At 39.8% G+C, this 18,832-nt stretch overlaps 1 protein-coding gene across 4 annotated transcripts in view; it reads left to right on the forward strand.

Annotated features, from left to right (window-relative positions):
- DISC1 (DISC1 scaffold protein) overlaps positions 1 to 18,832 on the forward strand; it is a 181,189-nt gene that overhangs the window by 13,748 nt on the left and 148,609 nt on the right. For 2 of the 4 annotated variants that reach the window (XM_033144279.1, XM_033144276.1), the window contains exons 2-3: positions 6,985 to 8,027; positions 9,078 to 9,147. In XM_033144279.1, coding sequence (XP_033000170.1) covers positions 6,985 to 8,027; positions 9,078 to 9,147 — 1,113 coding nt within the window. Of the gene's footprint in view, positions 1 to 3,976; positions 4,022 to 4,752; positions 4,806 to 6,984; positions 8,028 to 9,077; positions 9,148 to 18,832 lie in introns of those variants that run through there. The other 2 variants (XM_033144277.1, XM_033144278.1) reach the window with 2 other exon arrangements.

Genomic DNA, 18,832 nt, shown 5'->3' on the forward strand with positions numbered 1-18,832 from the left:
GTACCACCTTAGCTAATGGGACCTCCTGCTGCCGCCGCACCGCCAAAGCACGATTTCTGTTCTTAAGCGGAGTTCTTAACCTGAAGCGTACTCAACCTGAAATGTACTTAACCCGAGGTACCACTGTATTTTAGTATCATGATTGTGAGCCCAATCAGTAGGAGATTCCTTCTGTGAATTATGCCATGTGTGGGGGAAAAGCATCTTAAAGAGTAATTAGTAAAGGTATAAAGGCACCCCTGACCATTAGGTCCAGTCGTGTCCGACTCTGGGGTTGCGGCGCTCATCTCGTGTTACTGGCCGAGGGAGCCGGCGTATAGCTTCCGGGTTATGTGGCCAGCATGACAAAGCCGCTTCTGGCGAACCAGAGCAGCACACGGAAACGGCGTTTACCTTCCCGCCAGAGCAGTACCTATTTATCTACTTGCACTTTGACGTTCTTTCAAATTGCTAGGTTGGCAGGAGCCAGGGACCGAGCAACGGGAGCTTACCCCGTCGCGGGGATTCGAACTGCCGACCTTCTGATCAGCAAGCCCTAGGCTCTGTGGCTTAACCCACAGCGCCACCTGTAATTAGTGCACCTTAAATGGTTTTGCAAATGCACATGCTCCTTCCTCTGCCTTCCTTTCATTCTTTAAGTGTCTGGATAACATTTCCTGATTCTGCTATGTGATCTTATGTGATCCTGTGGATTACATTATATTGTAGTTTTGAATATGCAGTAAATATATTGAACAGCCAAAGTGGTATAAGTGGGATAGCTAGAGATCAGTCACAATCCAGATTTTTATTAAATTGAATGGCCAGATTTTGGACATACCGTATCTGACTTATTGACCTGAAATGGCAGCTTCAGTATTTGTTGTCTTATTCTCATTATGGGCAATCACTACTGAGTTGCTAGGAGAAGATTGCTTTCTATTTCAGTAAACTCAATTCTCATTCCAAATGGACTGTGTGTCAGACACTTAATTTGCAATATATTCCCCTGGTGAAATTAAAAATTCAAATAGTTCAGCTGGAACACTCAAACTGTGCTTGCTTCTTAAATTGGCCTCTGTTGGCGTGTTGTCGTGCTGCCTTTTATCTGCCTGATGAGTCTTATACTGAAGCACTCACCAGGTGTTTTGACAGAAGCGGGTGGCATTGAGGCCAAAGATTTGTCTTTCAGCCAATAGCTTGAGACATGAGTGACTTATTAAATAGTTCCTCAAAGGCGACAGTCATGCAAAACATCACATTCTACCAGGTAATGCTACCCGTTAAAATATTGTTAAAACCGTATATTGAGTTTCAACAAAAATCATTTTGTATACAAGTAGCCTAACTCCAACAAGTTTGACTTAACCTAACAGAGCTTACTTTGAAGTAAATTAGAGACCTAAATTTTCAAGCTATCTTCTGCTTAGGATTGTCAGTGAATCAGACCAAATCATTGAGCACAGGACTGGAATCTTTTTCCAGCCGTTTTTATTGGACATACATCTGTGCAGTAAATACAGTATAAAGTGATGTAAAAAAATACACATACAGGGTTGGTCTTCTTAATGTGAGGGGCATGTGTGAAGTAGAAAATTGAACTACAGTAAATTATTTTATAAGCAGCTGTTAAGTTAGCATTGAGAGCCAGGAGTCACAGCAGGGGTCCGAGTGAGGAGCAAAGCCGTAAGTCAGGTGAGAGCCAGGAAGACCGCTATTGCCCATGGAAACCTCAGCCTAAACAGGAAGCCTTTTATAGTTTGTCTGGCCTATGGGAGCCCAATGGTTAGCCTGGATTGGTGTGGCCAGAATCTGCAATCACTTTTCTGTCCAGGGAGATGACCCAAACTGCAGTTCTGGTGGCTCCCTAAACAGGTCAGCCAATTGCTCATGGTATTGAGTGTTTCCAGTCCATGACCTGGTCCTCCTTGCAGTATAAAAGCTGATTATTATTTTTTTTACTACATACCAGTATTTTAATGATTAATAGTAAGGTTCAAATTACTGATGTGGACATCCAGAACCTTAATTAAAACTGTATCGTTAGGCAGCTTATCTCTCTTGGATTCAGGAATGGCTGACGTTAAAAAATACCGACTTGCTTGATCTAGAAGTATTTGATAATAGATATGGCTGGCATTCCTATTTGGGATACGAAAAGGTTAAAGTCCACAAAGGCTTTCTGAACCATATGATTAGGAAACTGTTATATATGGTGTGGGCTAAATATAAGGACTTACTAGAACCAAAAATGCCATGGTGGATTTCACCGACAGAAGCGTTCTCAGTTAAAACAAAACAAAACATGAGAAGTAATTGGGCAGCTTATAAAGATTTATTGGAGGGGGAAAATAAGGTTAAAATTAAAAAAATTTTTTGAAGAATTTCAGACCCATTTGACTGATTGCAATATTTCCAGCTAAATGAAACATTCCAAAAGGACAAACAGAAAGGCTTATCCACAGAAATTTCAAGACTTGAGAAAGACCTAATACAAACACAAAAAGCCACTCTCTAAAATGTACAGACTTCTCTTTGTCTGGGAGGTCAAGGAGGAAGAAGTAAAACCAGTTATGGTACAATGGGCCAGAGATTTTGGTTACAACATCCAAATGGAATCATGGGAAAGGTTGTGGAGGGAGGATCTGAAATTCACTGCGTGCTGCAATTTGAAAGAGAATTTCATGAAAATGCTCTACAGATGGTACTTAACACCTGTAAAACTGTCCAAAATGTATAAATCTAGGTTAAACATCTGCTGGAGATGCAGGGAGGCAGAAGGCACTATGCTCCACATGTAGTGGAACTGCAAAAAAAACCCAGGGAATTTTGGGAAACAATATGTAACGAAATTAAAAAAATGTTTAAATGTTCCTTCCCTAAGAAGCCTGAAGCCTTCCTATTAGGTATAATGAGCAATGAAATTCCAAAAAGGATAAGGAAATTTTTAATGTATGCAGTAGCCGCAACAAGAATTCTGATTGCTAAGGTATGGAAAGGAGATTCTGCTCCCTCAAAATTAGACTGGCTGAATAAAATGTTAGAATATGCGGAGCTAGCAAGATTGACAGCAATATTCCAAGACCATACAGATCAAATATTTAATAAAGAGAATATCTAAAAGAACATTGTAATACAGTGGTACCTCGACTTACGAATTACTTGACATATGAATTTTTCGACTTACGAATGAAAAAGTCCCCGCACGCCTACGAATTTTTCGACATCCGAAGGACATCCGTTGGCAGTTTTAGATGGGGTTTACTCGACTTACGAATTTTACATGCAGTTTACTTGACTTATGAATTTTTCCGAATTTTCCGTTTCCAATGCATTCCTATGGGGAAATCGCTTTTTTCGACTTAAGAATTTTTTGACCTACGAATGTGCATTCGGAATGGATTAAATTCGTAAGTCAAGGTACCACTGTAATCTAAATTCTTTGGCAGGCCTGGATTGACTTCTGCATAAAATAAGAGAATTTTACAAAATTAACACAACTGAACAACCTATGAGAGAGAACCTTAAGGGCGCAGTTGTAATGTAATTAGGAACCACAATGTGGAGATTGGAAGTCATGTTGGAATTAATGACATGTGAATTCAATCTTTTCTTTTTTGTAATGAGTGTTGATTTGGATTACCTTTTGTTGATCGTTGCATATTGTTTTGTTTTGTTTTGTACTTGTTTTGTTTTGTTTTGTTTTGTTTTTAAAACCAAGACTAGGTGTACATTTTTGCCGTATCCCCCCTGTGGAAACATTGGAAGCTGAACTGGATAAAAAAACCCTACAGGGTAGATCAGTCGTTCCTCCAAAAATTTCCTCAGTCTGCTTGAAAATTGCTGAGGGTCTTGGTATGCCACTTGGTGATTTTTTTTCTGCCTGTGGTAGCAATTGTAATTTGCTGTGCTATTTGCTATTAGGATTTTTAATTGCATTTTTACAGATATATTATGGACCATGGAGGGGGGGAGCATTTGCATCTGAAATGATGCAAACCTACTCCTAGTGTTGTTTCCTACTAGAACTCTGATCAGCAAAGTAAAATGTTGCTCTTTAACCCAAACAGTTTAAGTGGCTCGCTTAAAGTTAAACCATGACTACTTGCAGCAGATGGTATTTTCTGGGAATAGGAAACTTATGAGAAGGATCTTTCCTCTAGTTAAGAGTAATGTGAATAACAGGAAGCCACTTGCCAGCTGGTGTTCCTCCTGTTTCCAAAAGTGTGCACTGTTGCTGCTTTCTGAATATGCACTTCTCTACTGTAGTGTGCCATTTAAAGACATGTTCAAGGGGACTGAAAGCAGCAAAGGATTTTTCAGTCTTATAAGAATCTATCGTTTAATGACATATCACAGCAATTGTATATATTGCTTTTCATTTTTGCACTCTGTGTATGTGGGTGTGTTTAAAGGAATAGGTGGTATTTCAGTCTTTGTAACCTTGCTTTGTGCAGCAAGGTGATGCAGATTTGAAAAACAAACAAACAAATATTAATTAGTTCATTTTATGACTTGACTTGGTGTAGTTCAGTGCCTCCTTTGCTTCACTGGGTGGTGCCATCCTTGAAGGCTTATGAAAGTATATTTGAAGACTTTGCAAAACTGCGAAATTGATAGGTGTATTCTCTTTAAAAGCAACAAACACATAATCAAATGGGCTGTCCTTTAACTGCCATAGTTCTGCTATGAGGGAGGAGAAAGATGGGAGAAAGCATGTATTTTCTTTTGTATTCTCTCACTTGCTGTTTCTCGCAGTTGCATACCCTTTAACACTTCTCCGATGAAAATAGGGGCATCCTAGTTGTTGGGTCCAGACTGGCAAGGTAAACATAAGGCTGGGTTCTGTGGTGGTAATTGCAACAGTTAAAGGGAGGATTTGCGGAGGGACTCAGATTTTGTTGGAATGGGGGCTTCAGGGAGAAGAGGGGTGAGTTGGTGTGACAGTGGATCTGGAATTAGGGAGCATTGGGGCTTGGTGGGCATGAGTGTGTGGCAGCTTGGAGCTATCTGAGTGTAGGGGTGCCAACTTGAATAAAATATTGGGGGAGCAGGTTAGCCCCACTCCACATAATTGATCCAAAGGTGTGGTGTGCACACGCACTATTTGAATGGCAATCAATTTTGGGGTTGGGGCTGGCCACCTCAGTATTTTAATGGGGGGGGTTACAAAGTGACTCCAGCCCCTAGGAGTTGGCTCCTATGTCTGAGTGATTCTGACTGGGGTTTGAGATATTTGGCAGTGACTTGGGGACCAAGGCAAAGTCACTGGCCAGTTGGAAAGACCTCAAAGGGGCAAAACATGTCAGAAACATCTCAGATGGGCAAAGGATTTTGCAAAAGGTATTGATTTGGACCCTGGACAGATACTGCTTGTTGGAATACACAACACTGGGGTAATTGAACCAGTGGTCCTCTCAGAACACAACAGTTTCGTTTTTCATATATTCAGAGGGTTTGGGAAAGTATTGGCCCTAAAATGGTGGCAAGGTCTTTGATAGAAACTGGTTTATATATTCCTTATGTGTTGGAGTATGGCTATATATTTATCTGAAAAGCCATACTAGGCTCAAAATGTGTGGAAGCACTTATGTAGACCATAAAAGTTAAATGTTTGAAAATGAAAACAAGCCATGAAAACAGGTCTGAAGCTAAAGTTGAAAATTGGAATTGAATATGAAATGCAGCTGGATTATGACACACAGAGGAATTTCTGTGATTGTAAATGGAACAGAAGCACTCTGTGATATGGTGCCATCTATGTACATGGTGCTTTGCAAGGAACTGATATGACAGGTCCCTACCCCAAGGAGCTTACAATCAGAAATAGACAATGGGAAAATGGTCCAGCTGCTATTATTCTCCACATTAACAGCAGGCAGTCTGAATCTTATTGCTAAATTTTCAATGTGAGGGACAGCACAGGTGGAGAGAAAACAACTGTCATGCAGCCTTCAAAAGGCATGAACAAAAAGGAGTGGGGGAAGAGGGTTATCCAGCACAACGTCACACCAGGGCTATGTGCCCATGCCTTTGTCAATGGAGTACAAGGAACAGTGAAGTTAATAATGTGTGCAGGGTTAGAATAATCAGCAGGCATTGTTGGACATTCCACTGATCATGGTGGGGAGAAGGGTACTCTGCAAGATTTTATTTATATGTGCATTACTAGGCAGTTTTTGGGCTCCCAATGCAATTTGCAATACACTAAAACAATAAAATAATTAAAACAATTTAAAACATTATAAAATTTGGGGAAATTAAAACTCAATGCCCTAGTTAAATGCTCTTGAAAACCAGGGGTTCTAGGGCATGAATGGGTCAATCAGTTAGCTGTCCATGTGCCAATCACTTTGAAAGGCTGTCATAATGTACACTTAGACATGTGTACGTACATCTTGTCCCTGTAGCTAGGGATAGAAGGAAATCCAAAATCCATGGTCTTATATGCAAGGGCTGTGCCTTTCCATTCAGATACAGATCTATACACATAATAGATAATGTGCATAATCCCAAGATTTATAAACGAAATATGTCAGCCAAATGGTTAGAGTGATTGATATCAGTCTCTTAAGTCTATCTTTTTATATAAAATATTTCAGATATACATTTTGCATAATAACTTTTGTTATCTCTAGATTCTAGGCTGAGAGGTGTCTTCGCCTTCTAGCTGCATTGTTCTCTCTAAAATCTAGGTTCATTGCTTAAAGAGTGAGCAACTTCAAATGTGAATTAGATTGACAAAAGTGATGAAATTACAGACCTGGGAAAAGTAGGAAAATGTGTTGAGAAATGTGGGCACAAACCACTTGAATGGATTGAATACATGGGCTATTGAAATTTGTGTTATACCGGATGCCGCCCCTTAGTTTCTACTTCTCAGCAGCATTATGTTGCTAAAAACTAAGCCTATGTCTATATTTCAGGGAAGTAATTTTCTCCAGAAGCTGTTCCCTTACAAGGCAAAATATTGTTGTGACCCTTTTGTCATTTTCTTTATTTTAGAGGTCCAGGATGGCTCATTGCCTGCGGGCTCTTTTCACAAAAAGAGGGTGGCGAAGAGGCCAGGATACATGAGAACAGAAGTGCTGCAGCAGATAGGATTTCAGCCTCTTTCTGACTGTGAACCCTTCGTCCCCAGAGGGCTTGAGCATAATGGCAGAAAACACTACAGAGAATTTAAAAATTGCTTTCTGAAGAGGCGATGCAAAAATGAGTTGGGATTGTTCCATTGTAATGCTTGTGTAAACGGCCCCTCGGTTTCCCCAGATGTGGGAGCTGGATCGCCTACTGCTGGAAATAAAGCAGACAGTCTCAGACCCCTGGCTGATTTCAGAGTGCAACAATCAGAAGATCTAATTCAACCTGTTTGTCCTGTGGTTGCCATCTATAAAAGAGATCTGTTGCCTGCATCCAGCTCATCCTCACAGCAGACTAATTTGCTTGACTCTGTGAAGGAGACTGCTCTTGGTGGTGGAGCACAGGAGAAGGAAAGAATGCATGCTTTGGATCAGAAGGAAGAGAACAACAACCAGGAATCTGAAAGCAGGGACATGCCTTGTAGCTCTTCCAGTCTTCAGAATCACTTTAATTCAAGTTTTAGCTTCATACAGCTCTCGCTAAATTCAGCTTGTGAAACAAATGACATTGGAGGCCCAGTAGACCGTAAAGAGCCTAAAGAAGCTTGGCAAACATGCAAAGCAGGAAGAGCAGAAAATGTTAATTTGCATGTACCTTGGGAGGAACAAAGAACTTCAGGGAAAGAACTGTGGGCTTCATCCATCTCTCCATGTAGCAAAGACCACAAGTGCCCAAGGGAGACTGGAGAAGATGATAAAGTGCAGGATTGTGAATCACACTCACTTTCACATTCGAATGCTGCATTTTCCTGTTCAACTGAGTCTTTGGAAGTAGCATCTGCTGGTTCTTCTGTGACCTCAGGCTATGAAAGTAGTAACACTGTTAGTGATCACAGCTGGGATTCCCTGATGAAGAAATATGAGCCAGTGCTACAGGACTGCTTGCTGGGCAACCAAAGTATATTAAAGGTTAGCATTTTCCTCATTCCTGTTTTGTGTTATAGGAATTTGAAATCAAATCCACAGCTTGTTGTGCAAGATAGGAAGCAGTTGTTGCACTTATTGGTGGCATTTGTAGTGTGGATTGGAAAATATGGTTATGGAATGGATGTTGGCTAGTTTGAATCAACATGCAAAATTCAGCCCCATCATGCGCTGTAGTGCATCCTCCATCATCTTGGTCCATCAGTTCCTTAGTGTGCATTCTCCTCTCTTCCAAAAATTCCTGCATTAACTACTCCCTTTCTGTCAACTCCATTCCCTTTCTGCCCAACTCCAGTTTAAAAGGGGCCTTGAAGTTGCCACCAGCAGGTAGCAGCTGGGAAAGCAGACTGGGCAGACACACAGATCACCAGGCCACAGTCTTTCCTGCTGTGGTGAGATGTATTTCCATTTCTATCATATTATTTGCCTCTATACATATAAATATTATTCAATGTGATGTCCTCTCTTTTGGTAGTGTATTTCCTTCCCGCTCCCTTTTTTGGCAATACATAAACAGCCAACCAATACAGCCTCATTTGCCATTAGGTTTTCCCTGGTTATGCTCCCCATAGCTCCCTCCATGCCACTTCCATCCTCTTTCACAGAGGCCTTTCCCCTTGGGTTTTTGGTTCTTAGCTCACTGCTTAGGTCTTAATGGTTTCAGGCTTATTTTAAAATTAGGTAGAATTACTACTATTTGACGTCATATTTCTTGGCTGAAGCATGAAAGGCAGGAGACGGAATTCAGAGTTTGTTCTGTGTTTGTGCTTTTAGATTTGCATGTGAATGGATATTGTCAAACATGAAACCTGTCTCAATTGACAGCTTGTGAAATGCTCTTCTAATATCTTGATGCCTGCTCTGTCCTGCTTTTGAAATCTATAAGACATAAGTACCCTCAGAAATTTTCTAGTTAAGTGTGCCAAAATTGACACATTTGAAATGTTATGATCATATATGCAATTATATAGATTTTAATTCAATAGAAAATAAAGATTCATAGAAATACTGTAAATTGTCTCTTAATTAATGCAGATAAAATCCTTAATAAGAAAGCTTCAAAGACTTCAAGCGAAGGCGGTAGCTGAGGATGATTATGAGAGGGGTGAGTTTTTTTCCCTCCTATTGCTGGACTTCTATTTTGTTTTACAATAGTTTTCTGTGATAGTTTTTTGGGATGGTATGGTCTTGGTAATCATTCCCCTTCATTCAAGGGCTCAGGGTGGATTTCAATACTCTCCTATCCTCAGAAAAACCCTAATGAAGGAGGTTATAGAGAGTGAGTGACTTGCCCAAGGCCACCCAGCTAACCTTAATGACAGGGTAGAGATTTGAATCTGAGTCTTCCACATCCCCATTAGGAAAAATAAAAGGATTAATAGCATGTGAAAAAGCAATGTTATGTATTATCGCAAAGAGCTAATTGTATGTTGGATTTAAACATTTGTAATAGAGTCTTAGTACTCTAGAAAAGAAAAGAAAATCAGATTTGGAAGGGAGAAAACTGGAGCTGAGAAATAGCAGTGAAGATGGGGGTACATAACCCTTTTCCTGCCCATCACTTTTCTGCCCCAATATTCTGCCTCCTAAAGTGGTTGTTCTGTTGTTTTTCAAGGTTTGGGGGCTCTGTCATATGTATATATTTGCATGTGACATATACTTAGCTGGTGAGTGTTAACCCAAAATTAGCAAAATTGATATGGGAATAGTCAACTTCCACTAAAAAAAATATGAGATAAAGTAATGGGGAGAAGGACATTATTTCTTCCCTGCTCTGTGCTTAATCACTAGAGGAGGGCCACTCATGGTCCATATAGTTGGAGGATAGTCACCTTCTCTCTCCACTAGCCTTTTCTGTCCCTAGCTGTGGGTGAAGTTGGGATTCTAATCAATGTTAACCATGGAAAAAGAATGTGATCAGCATCTAAAATAAGTAAATGCAGAGTCCAAGGGTATGATGGTGTTGAGATGCAACCACCCTTGTGTTGCACGTCTTCCAGTGCCTTCACTTGCACAGTCATATATGTCTGTTCTGTTCATTCACATTGTGTGTTTTGGCATGCGTGGCTTTCTTTCATTTTGCGTCAGATCATCAGAATTTCTACTTTCCCCAGAACTGGGCCCATGGCTATTTGTATTCCATCATGGGACCACCATGTTCTAAAAAGGCACTTCTTGTGCTATTTTTGAAAGGCAGATGTTTGTAATGCAGTGGTTTGCACTCAGGAGTGTCTAAAGATCCGTGAAAAAATAAGATTGATTGTATCTAATGTACATGACTCAAGGGAACTTAGTGTAAATTCCAGAACTACCTTTGGAGCTTTGCATTACTTGCATTTTTATAAGTGACAAGTATGTTATCATTCTGACATTACATTTCCATAGATCATCTTGTCAAAATGCACATAAGGAGGCAAACTTAAAGCTGCAGAAACAACAATATTAGTTTTACTTCTTGACCTATTTCTTTCTTTTTCCTTTCTGCTGACGCTGTTCTCAGCCAAGTTTCTGGCACTGCTTTTTATTATTTTGTGTCATATGACCACACTTCTCAAGATCTTTTGTGAAATTTACATTGCTTCTCTCAAGGGAAAGCTTCTGATCTTGAAAGCTGAGAGCAGGAAGAAGAATTAAAATCTTGACCTTCCATTCCCTTTGCTGTCATGTCGGTTTCAGCTCTGTTTGCAGAAATTACTTTGTAGTTTGGGGAATGTAGCAAAGTCACACCTGGTGAAAAATTAAACTCACTAATGTATGGAAAGACTACTTGTTACCAGTCTCCTTTGCAAGACATCTGAGCTGATTATTTATAATTCCTCATGTGATGTGAATAATAGGTTGTATGATGGGGCAGGAAGGAAGTGGATAAGGGGAATTTGCAGTCCCCATATGATAAACAGAGTATATTAAAGGGAACAGGATGAAATAAATCACCGCCATTATGAAACAAGGTGGGGCAGACTACATTAAGAACATCCTATTTGATCCTTAAAGGTAAAGGTAAAGGTACCCCTGACCGTTAGGTCCAGTTGCAGATGACTCTGGGGTTGTGGCACTCATCTCGCTCTGTAGGCTGAGGGAGCCAACGTTTGTCCGCATACAGCTTCCGGGTCATGTGGCCAGCATGGCTAAGCCGCTTCTGGCAAACCAGAGCAGCGCACGGAAATGCTGTTTATCTTCCTGCTGGAGAGGTACCTATTTATCTACTTGCACTTTGATGTGCTTTCGAACTGCTAGGTGGGCAGGAGCAGGGACCGAGCAATGGGAGCTCACCCCGTTGCGGGGGTTCTAAACGCTGACCTTCCTATCAGTAAGCCCTAGGCTCTGTGGTTTAGACCACAGCACCACCCACTTCCTTACTGATTTGATCCTTACTAATTATCTTTGCTAAACATCATCTAAGACATTTTATTGTAGGGCTTCACTACAAATGAAAATGTTTCTCACAATGATCCATTGTGGCCCTGTTGTATAATATCTCCCACCCTATGCTTTCTGGGCAGTCACTGAACTAGACTTGGTCTCTTCAGCCCCCTTTCCCTATATAGCTATGAATGGAATGGGGAATCTGCTGGATGTCTTTTAAGACTAGCATTTTGGGCACAGGATTTCTTCCATACCATGAATTGGTTAGAGAGCACAAGTGGAACTGGAGGAACTGGAAGTATGTAACTTGTTTTATGGAGATGATGTTTCTGTGCTTTTCTCACCTTCTCATGAAAAGCTATTTTATTACTATGTCTGAAATGATTCACAGCTCAGGTTGGGCTAACCTTGTTGTAGCATGATCAGCCATGCCTGATTAAACAAGGTGTAGCTTGGAATGCTGTGGTTGGGTTGACCCTGGGGCTCCAGGAAAACCAGAATTAATTCCATGGAGAGGGCAGAGAGAGGGATGATCTCTCTGTTGGCCCATATGTAGGCTTCCTCTGACTTTGGGGAATAATTTCACCTCTGACCTTCCAAAGGGCACACTTTTCTGAGAGACCTTTCCCTAAACTAGTCTTGCCTGTTGGACTGTAGCCAAAACTAGTGGAGTGAAATATCTCTATCCCAATGTCAAAACAAAATCGAAAATTCTTTCTAGTAGCACCTTAGAGACCAACTGAGTTTGTTCCTGGTATGAGCTTTCGTGTGCATGCACACTTCTTCAGATACACTGAAACAGAAGTCACCAGATCCTTAAATATAGTGGGGGAGTGGGGAGGGGTATTACTCAGAAGGGTGGTGGGAATGGGTGATAGGCTGATAAGTGTGGAAAACCTGTTGACGACTCTAAACGGCTGCAGTTAGTCTTGCAGGGAAATGCAAGGGGTGAGATGGCTAAAGATGGCTTTGTTATGTATAATGAGATAAGAATCCAATGTCTTTGTTCAAACCAGGTTTCTCCATGGTTTTAAGTTTGGTGATTAGTTGCAATTCAGCCACTTCTCTTTCCAGTCTATTTCTGAAATTTCTTTGTATTAAGACAGCTACTTTGAGATCTTTTATAGAATGTCCTGGGAGATTGAAGTGTTCTCCTACTGGTTTCTCTGTCTTGTGATTCCTGATATCAGATTTATGTCCATTTATCCTTTGGCGTAGGGTTTGGCCTGTTTGTCCAATATAGAGAGCTGAAGGGCACTGTTGGCATTTGATTGCATACACAATGTTGGAAGATGAGCAATTAAATAGTCCTGAGATGGTGTGTTTGATGTTGTTGGGACCAGTAATGGTGTTATCCGGGTTTATGTGGCAGCAAAGTTGGCATCTGGGTTTATTGCAGGCTCTGGTACCAGTGTCCTTGTTGAGTCCTGTTTTTGTATTATTGTGGGTGAGGAGCTGTTTGAGATTGGGTGGCTGTTTGTATGCGATGAAGGGTCTTCCTCCCAGAGCTTGAGAAAGAGAACTGTCATTGTCTAGGAGAGGTTGTAGATCTCTGATGATGCATTGTACTGTTTTAACTTGGGAGCTGTATGTGATGACTAGTGGTGTTCTGTTATTTTCTTTTTTGGGTCTGTCTTGCAGCAAGTTCTCTATGGGTATCAGTCTGGCTCTGTCGATCTGTTGTTTAACTTCATCAGGTGGATATTTTAGTTCTAAAAAGGTTTGCTGTAGATCTCTTAGGTGAGAGTCTCTGTCTGTAGAGTTGGAACAGATGCGGCTGTAACGTAGGGCCTGGCTATATACAATGGATTGTTTGGTATGTTTGGGATGGTAGCTAGAAGCATGTAGATATGTTTGTCGGTCAGTTGGTTTACCAATGTGTTATCTAGGAAAATATAGATATTCTAGAGAAACCAGCTGCCTGTGATGAGGGGTCCATCAGTATCTGCCTGGTAGACTTGGTTGCCTAGTGACTTCCAAGTCACATCAGGTTTATGCCCTCAGTTGCATTGTGTTAGTGAAATCTTGGAGAATAATTATTGCCTGGAAATAGGTATTTATTCCCTATAATGGATATACATCTGATAATCTCTCTCTGTAATATGTGGGTTGCTTTCATTATCTCCTCTCAATTCCCCAGAGAGTCTTTGCGATATTGAATATTGGGCCCTCCTGTAGCTGGATCTCTCTCTAATCCAGATGAACACAAACATTGTTTCCCAAAGGTATCTGGTCATATATCTTAGCATAGTTTTCTTGAGTAATGAAGAGAGATGAATTAAAATTGTTTTCACTTGGCGGACATTGGGGAGAGACCCATTCATTGTTCCCACTTCATTAATAGAATTTACATTTCACAATGAAGGCACCAATTAATCATTAACATTTATTGAAGAGGCTTTCCTGGGATAATAAATTTGGGAAGCAGTTAATACCATTTGCTTAGAGAATCTGTCTCTTAACAACAAAGGAGCATTACATTCTGATGAAATTGTGCTGATATTTCTAATTAGCACGCAAGAATCTCCTTGGTACAATATGTTTTGACAAGTTTTTCCCTGGGCATTAAAGGTATTGCTTCATTACTGTGGATTTTGGGTGATATTTCCCTCTGTGCAAGGTTATATTTATTCTGGGAAACTATGATATCATACCTAGGGTATTTCTTCTGTAACAGAAAGGCACAAATTTACCTTTATTTTCTTCCTTCTCCTTTCCTTTCTTTAGGTCTCTTGGTGAGTTTTAATTGAGATTTGTATTCTGGTCAGGAATAACCCATTTGCTATTACTAATGTATTGGTAACAAGATCCTCTGGTAATAAATGATTAATTCATTGCAGCTGATGTAATAGTAGTTCCCCAGGAAATGTACTGGTGCTAACAGCCCCATGCGGCAATACAGGCCTAATTTGATTTGTTGGCATCTGGGGACCTTTCTCTCTTTAAGGCTCTTAGCTTAGGTTTTGAGGGTGGGGAAGGTTTAGGAATAAAGGGGAAAGGGCAGGGCAGTGGCTGGGAAGAAAGATATTGTGAGGGATTACCCATCCTAATCATGGATATATATATATATATATATATATATATATATATATAGTGCTTAATTTTCTTTTTCTAGTGCAAGACCTGATCAGTGGTTGTAGCACTAACTGGGGCCCATCATTTAGTGGGAGGACTAGGTATGGACTGTGTCAGGTCTGTGTGCTGTTTTTGTTGACATATTTAGTGTGAAATTGAGATGGTGAGACCATAGAAAGAAAAACAGTAGCTTAAAGGCAGCCCCCTGGTTTGTTTAAAATAATGAGCTGAACAGCTAATTTAGGATGTAATCCACAGCCGTGCAAGCCTCACTGAAGTGATGGATTGCATCTCTAGTAAACAATCACAAGTTAATTGGATTTTATGGAAAACGTATGTTATCAGGAACTTCAGAAGGGTGAGAATTCCTGCTTCATACTTGCTTCTTTAACCACAATCCTTTCCTAGGACTTTATTAATGTTTGGTACGCTGTGCACAATATGATTTAAACACCAATTAAATGGGATGCCTGGTGCTGGTAATATGAATAATGCATTCATTTGGATTTCAGTTATCATGTATCTCACTCTCTTGCCTACCACTGACCACAGATACATGCAATATATTGCCAGTGGTTTTGTGGTGGGAAACTCCTTGCCCTTTACTGACTCAAGGAGATGTTACATTGACATCACCTCAGTGAAATACTGAGTAGGAGGCGTTACATCGCCATCAAAGTTGGATTATTTTGATAGTTGGCTTGGCTGATTAGGAAACAGTAATTCTCTCTTAAAAATAAGTAAATATATATCAGAGCAGCTGATTAAGGTGGAAGGCGAAACATTTTGCCACATAAATAAAAACTCAATTTTGTTAATCATAGGAACATATATAATATTGTAGTGATTAACCAGCTCCTAAAAGAGATCCAGAGTGTGGTTGTTTGAAAGTGCTGTTTGATGGTTTATTTCTATCTATATTAAATAATCACAGAGCACAGTCACAACTTTCATACCGGAAAGCCTAATTGAATAGGTTATTGTACATTATCCTATTGGATGATGCTAAGAACTCATTATTACTATTATATATATAGAGAGAGAAGCCTGAAATCTTTTTACCGGATTTTGCTTATTTTGAGTGTAGATATGCTATCATATGCAGATGCCCTGTTGAGTGACTATTAGGGCAAATGTATTGTTCTGTTCCTTGTTTTAATTTTAAATGTAACATGTTTTTGTTTTACACATTATTTTATTTATTACACAGTTCATTTATTACCCAATTTTCAGTCTGTATGATGAAACGTAATGAAATGGCTTATTTGTATTTACTTGCAATCTCCTCTTGATGGCCACATTACCATACGTATTCTTACAGGTAGGATGGTAGGGGGAAGTCATTTTGCCTGGCATAGCACAGAGGAGAAATGTTTCTGTTGTCCAAGGATGTTGGAATGTTGTTACGGCTCACTATTCATGACAGAACTTGACAGCTCCAAGGTTAAACTTGCTGCCAAGATTTTATTTTATTTTTTTAAGTAAAATATCTGTGGGAGGTAGATGGAATAGGTAGCTTGCTTTTTTTTGTACCAGCTTGAATGTTTGTATAGGATTTTTGGAGGGTATAAATGTTTTAAGGTTATTTTCTTTTCAGTGTGGGCCCTGGCAATATGCACATGTGAAAGGGGTTCAGTTTAGGTGCTGCACACCGGTTGTATGTTATACTATTGCACGTTCAAGTCCCATCACATTAATTGAATGCAGTTGAGAAAATCAAAGAGTTCACATACACATACTGTCATTGAATACTCCCAAAGAATATCTTTGTATCAGATGAATGCTATTTCTTGTCAAGCGATATGGACAATCAGTTTTTAATTTATAAATAGCTGGGATTCAATGTTGCCTCACCAGCTCTAAAGGCTCCTTTGTTCTTGATCAATCGTCCATGGTTGGATATGATTGGACACCATCCTCTGATTCCCTTCAGATACTTTTTCCTTTGGACTCCAGTGATGGTGCTTGGGCTGCATAAACTGGTATGTGCTGCCAAAATTTCCCACTTTAGTATTTGAGTGGGACCAGTGATTTGTTAGCCACAATCTGCTTGGTATGGTGCTTCCTGGCTGAGTCTTTCACCAAAGTGTGTGTGTAGGGGTATATAGGACTTTTGAGATGGTGTGTTTTTTAGATAGCACATTTTTTTACATAGCATATTTTTCCTGCCTACCTACCCACCTACAAAACAATTCCCTTGCATCAAATAAAAAAGATGAGTATAAACATAACAAATTGCTTGGGTTCTTCAAATAAGGCATAAATCATGCTCAACACATGATAGCTGTTTAGTAGGGATAACTTGAGAAATGAGCACCATTGTAGACGAGGACCAGGGGTAAGGAACCTCAGGTGGGATGGCCCTTTAAATGGGAGCTGGAGTTCAACAATATCTGGAGGACCACAGGTGTCCCATCACTGCTGTACACTCTTGTTGGATATTAGTTATACTTCTGTGGTGAAGTTCTATTCCACAGATTACATATGAGAGATATATGAGTGTGCTTAGTGGTTTGGGAAAATGTGCTTATTTAAATAAGAGTTTGCTAGCATGCACTTTAATCAATCCAGCAAAGTTTCAAAAAACCACTGTTAAAGGAATATAGAAAGCCAAAACCATATTTTGCTATGATGGGATCTTGAACATAATGTTTAGGACTAGTTGTGATGGTAATATTTAGCAGTTTAGACCATACACATGAAAAATGTTTGATTTTAATGGGTTATCCATTTGTTGTTGTTCAGTCGTTCAGTCGTGTCTGACTCTTCGTGACCCCATGGACCAGAGCACGCCAGGCACGCCTATCCTTCACTGCCTCTCGCAGTTTGGCCAAACTCATGTTAGTAGCTTCGAGAACACTGTCCAACCATCTCATCCTCTGTCGTCCCCTTCTCCTTGTGCCCTCCATCTTTCCCAACATCAGGGTCTTTTCTAGGGAGTCTTCTCTTCTCATGAGGTGGCCAAAGTACTGGAGCCTCAACTTCAGGATCTGTCCTTCTAGTGAGCACTCAGGGCTGATTTCTTTGAGAATGGATAGGTTTGATCTTCTTGCAGTCCATGGGACTCTCAAGAGTCTCCTCCAGCACCATAATTCAATGGTTATCCATATAACTTTCTAATGGATGATCCTATCTGCTAATATTGCATTCCTGACAAAATATTACACATCTTTGCTTTCTTAGGTAAACATTTACAGGATTGTGCTTTTAGGCAAACATCAAATTTACCTTCATAACTGAATGCAGACAGCAAGCAAGTTTTCAGGAGTCAAGCTTAAGAAAAAGAATCTGCTGGCTTTTGAGGAAAAGACTCTTTTGGCTATAATGCTTTACCCTTGAGAATGGTACCAGGCAACAGCAGTATCTGAAGATGATTTATTATCTTAGTTATGCTTTGGATCACATTGCTTTAGAAAGTTAATTGTTTTGGCTTGCATATGTTATTAACTCTCTTGCAGATTGCTTGAATTCTTCAGTCAGTTTTATGACTTTTGATATTTACAGTATAACTCATAGGTTAGCTAACTGCCTCAGATGGTTTAGAATTGAATTCTTACCAGTTGTGCCATGGAAAATACCACACAAACAGCTTAGTTTAATAGTTGATGTTGTTTGCTATGCTTTGATTTGGAAATGGTGGGCATTTCATCCTTACCACCTGTTTAGGCAGGTTATTGAAGTAGAGTGATTTATAATCTGATTTGGAATGGAATGGCACCTCCTCTCATTTTAAAAGTAGGACAAGTTGATTCTGTCTTTGTGTAATTTCTTATATACTGTACATCCTAATGTAGAGGTCAACAATTTGTGACTCTGAAGATATTTTTGGATTACAATTCCCAGCAGCCCCAGCCAGCATGACCACAGGTTCCCCACTCCTTCTCATAAAATGGAACTGTGCTTACTGATGGAAAAAGTTGTGGCTCTTGAATTAATCTTGCTCTGTTTTATAGTAACACAGCATTTTGACTTAAATGGCACAAATGAAATACCATGAGCACTGATTGCTTAAACCCCACTGAAGTGATTGTGATGCACACAACTGTGCTCTTATACAAAACCACCATTCATTTTTCTATCGACAAAGTTATTGTTGTGTTCCTTTAAAAATAGTGTGAACAATTGCCTGTATCAATGTTCAAACTTCTGAATGTTAATAGGTGCTGAGAATATGAACTGCCTTTGAATTCACTGTATGTGCTTACCAAGTATTAAATGTTAAAGTGAAATGTATAATTAGGTATGATAGCGCCGTCTTGGAGTATGTATCGAAATTTGAAAATGTTACCCCATGGGAAATTTTCTTTATTTGAAAAGGTATTTTCTTTAATTATGTTCTCAAGTAAATT

The sequence above is a fragment of the Lacerta agilis genome, chromosome 3 (assembly GCF_009819535.1).
Source record: "Lacerta agilis isolate rLacAgi1 chromosome 3, rLacAgi1.pri, whole genome shotgun sequence".
NCBI classification, from domain to species: domain Eukaryota; kingdom Metazoa; phylum Chordata; class Lepidosauria; order Squamata; family Lacertidae; genus Lacerta; species Lacerta agilis.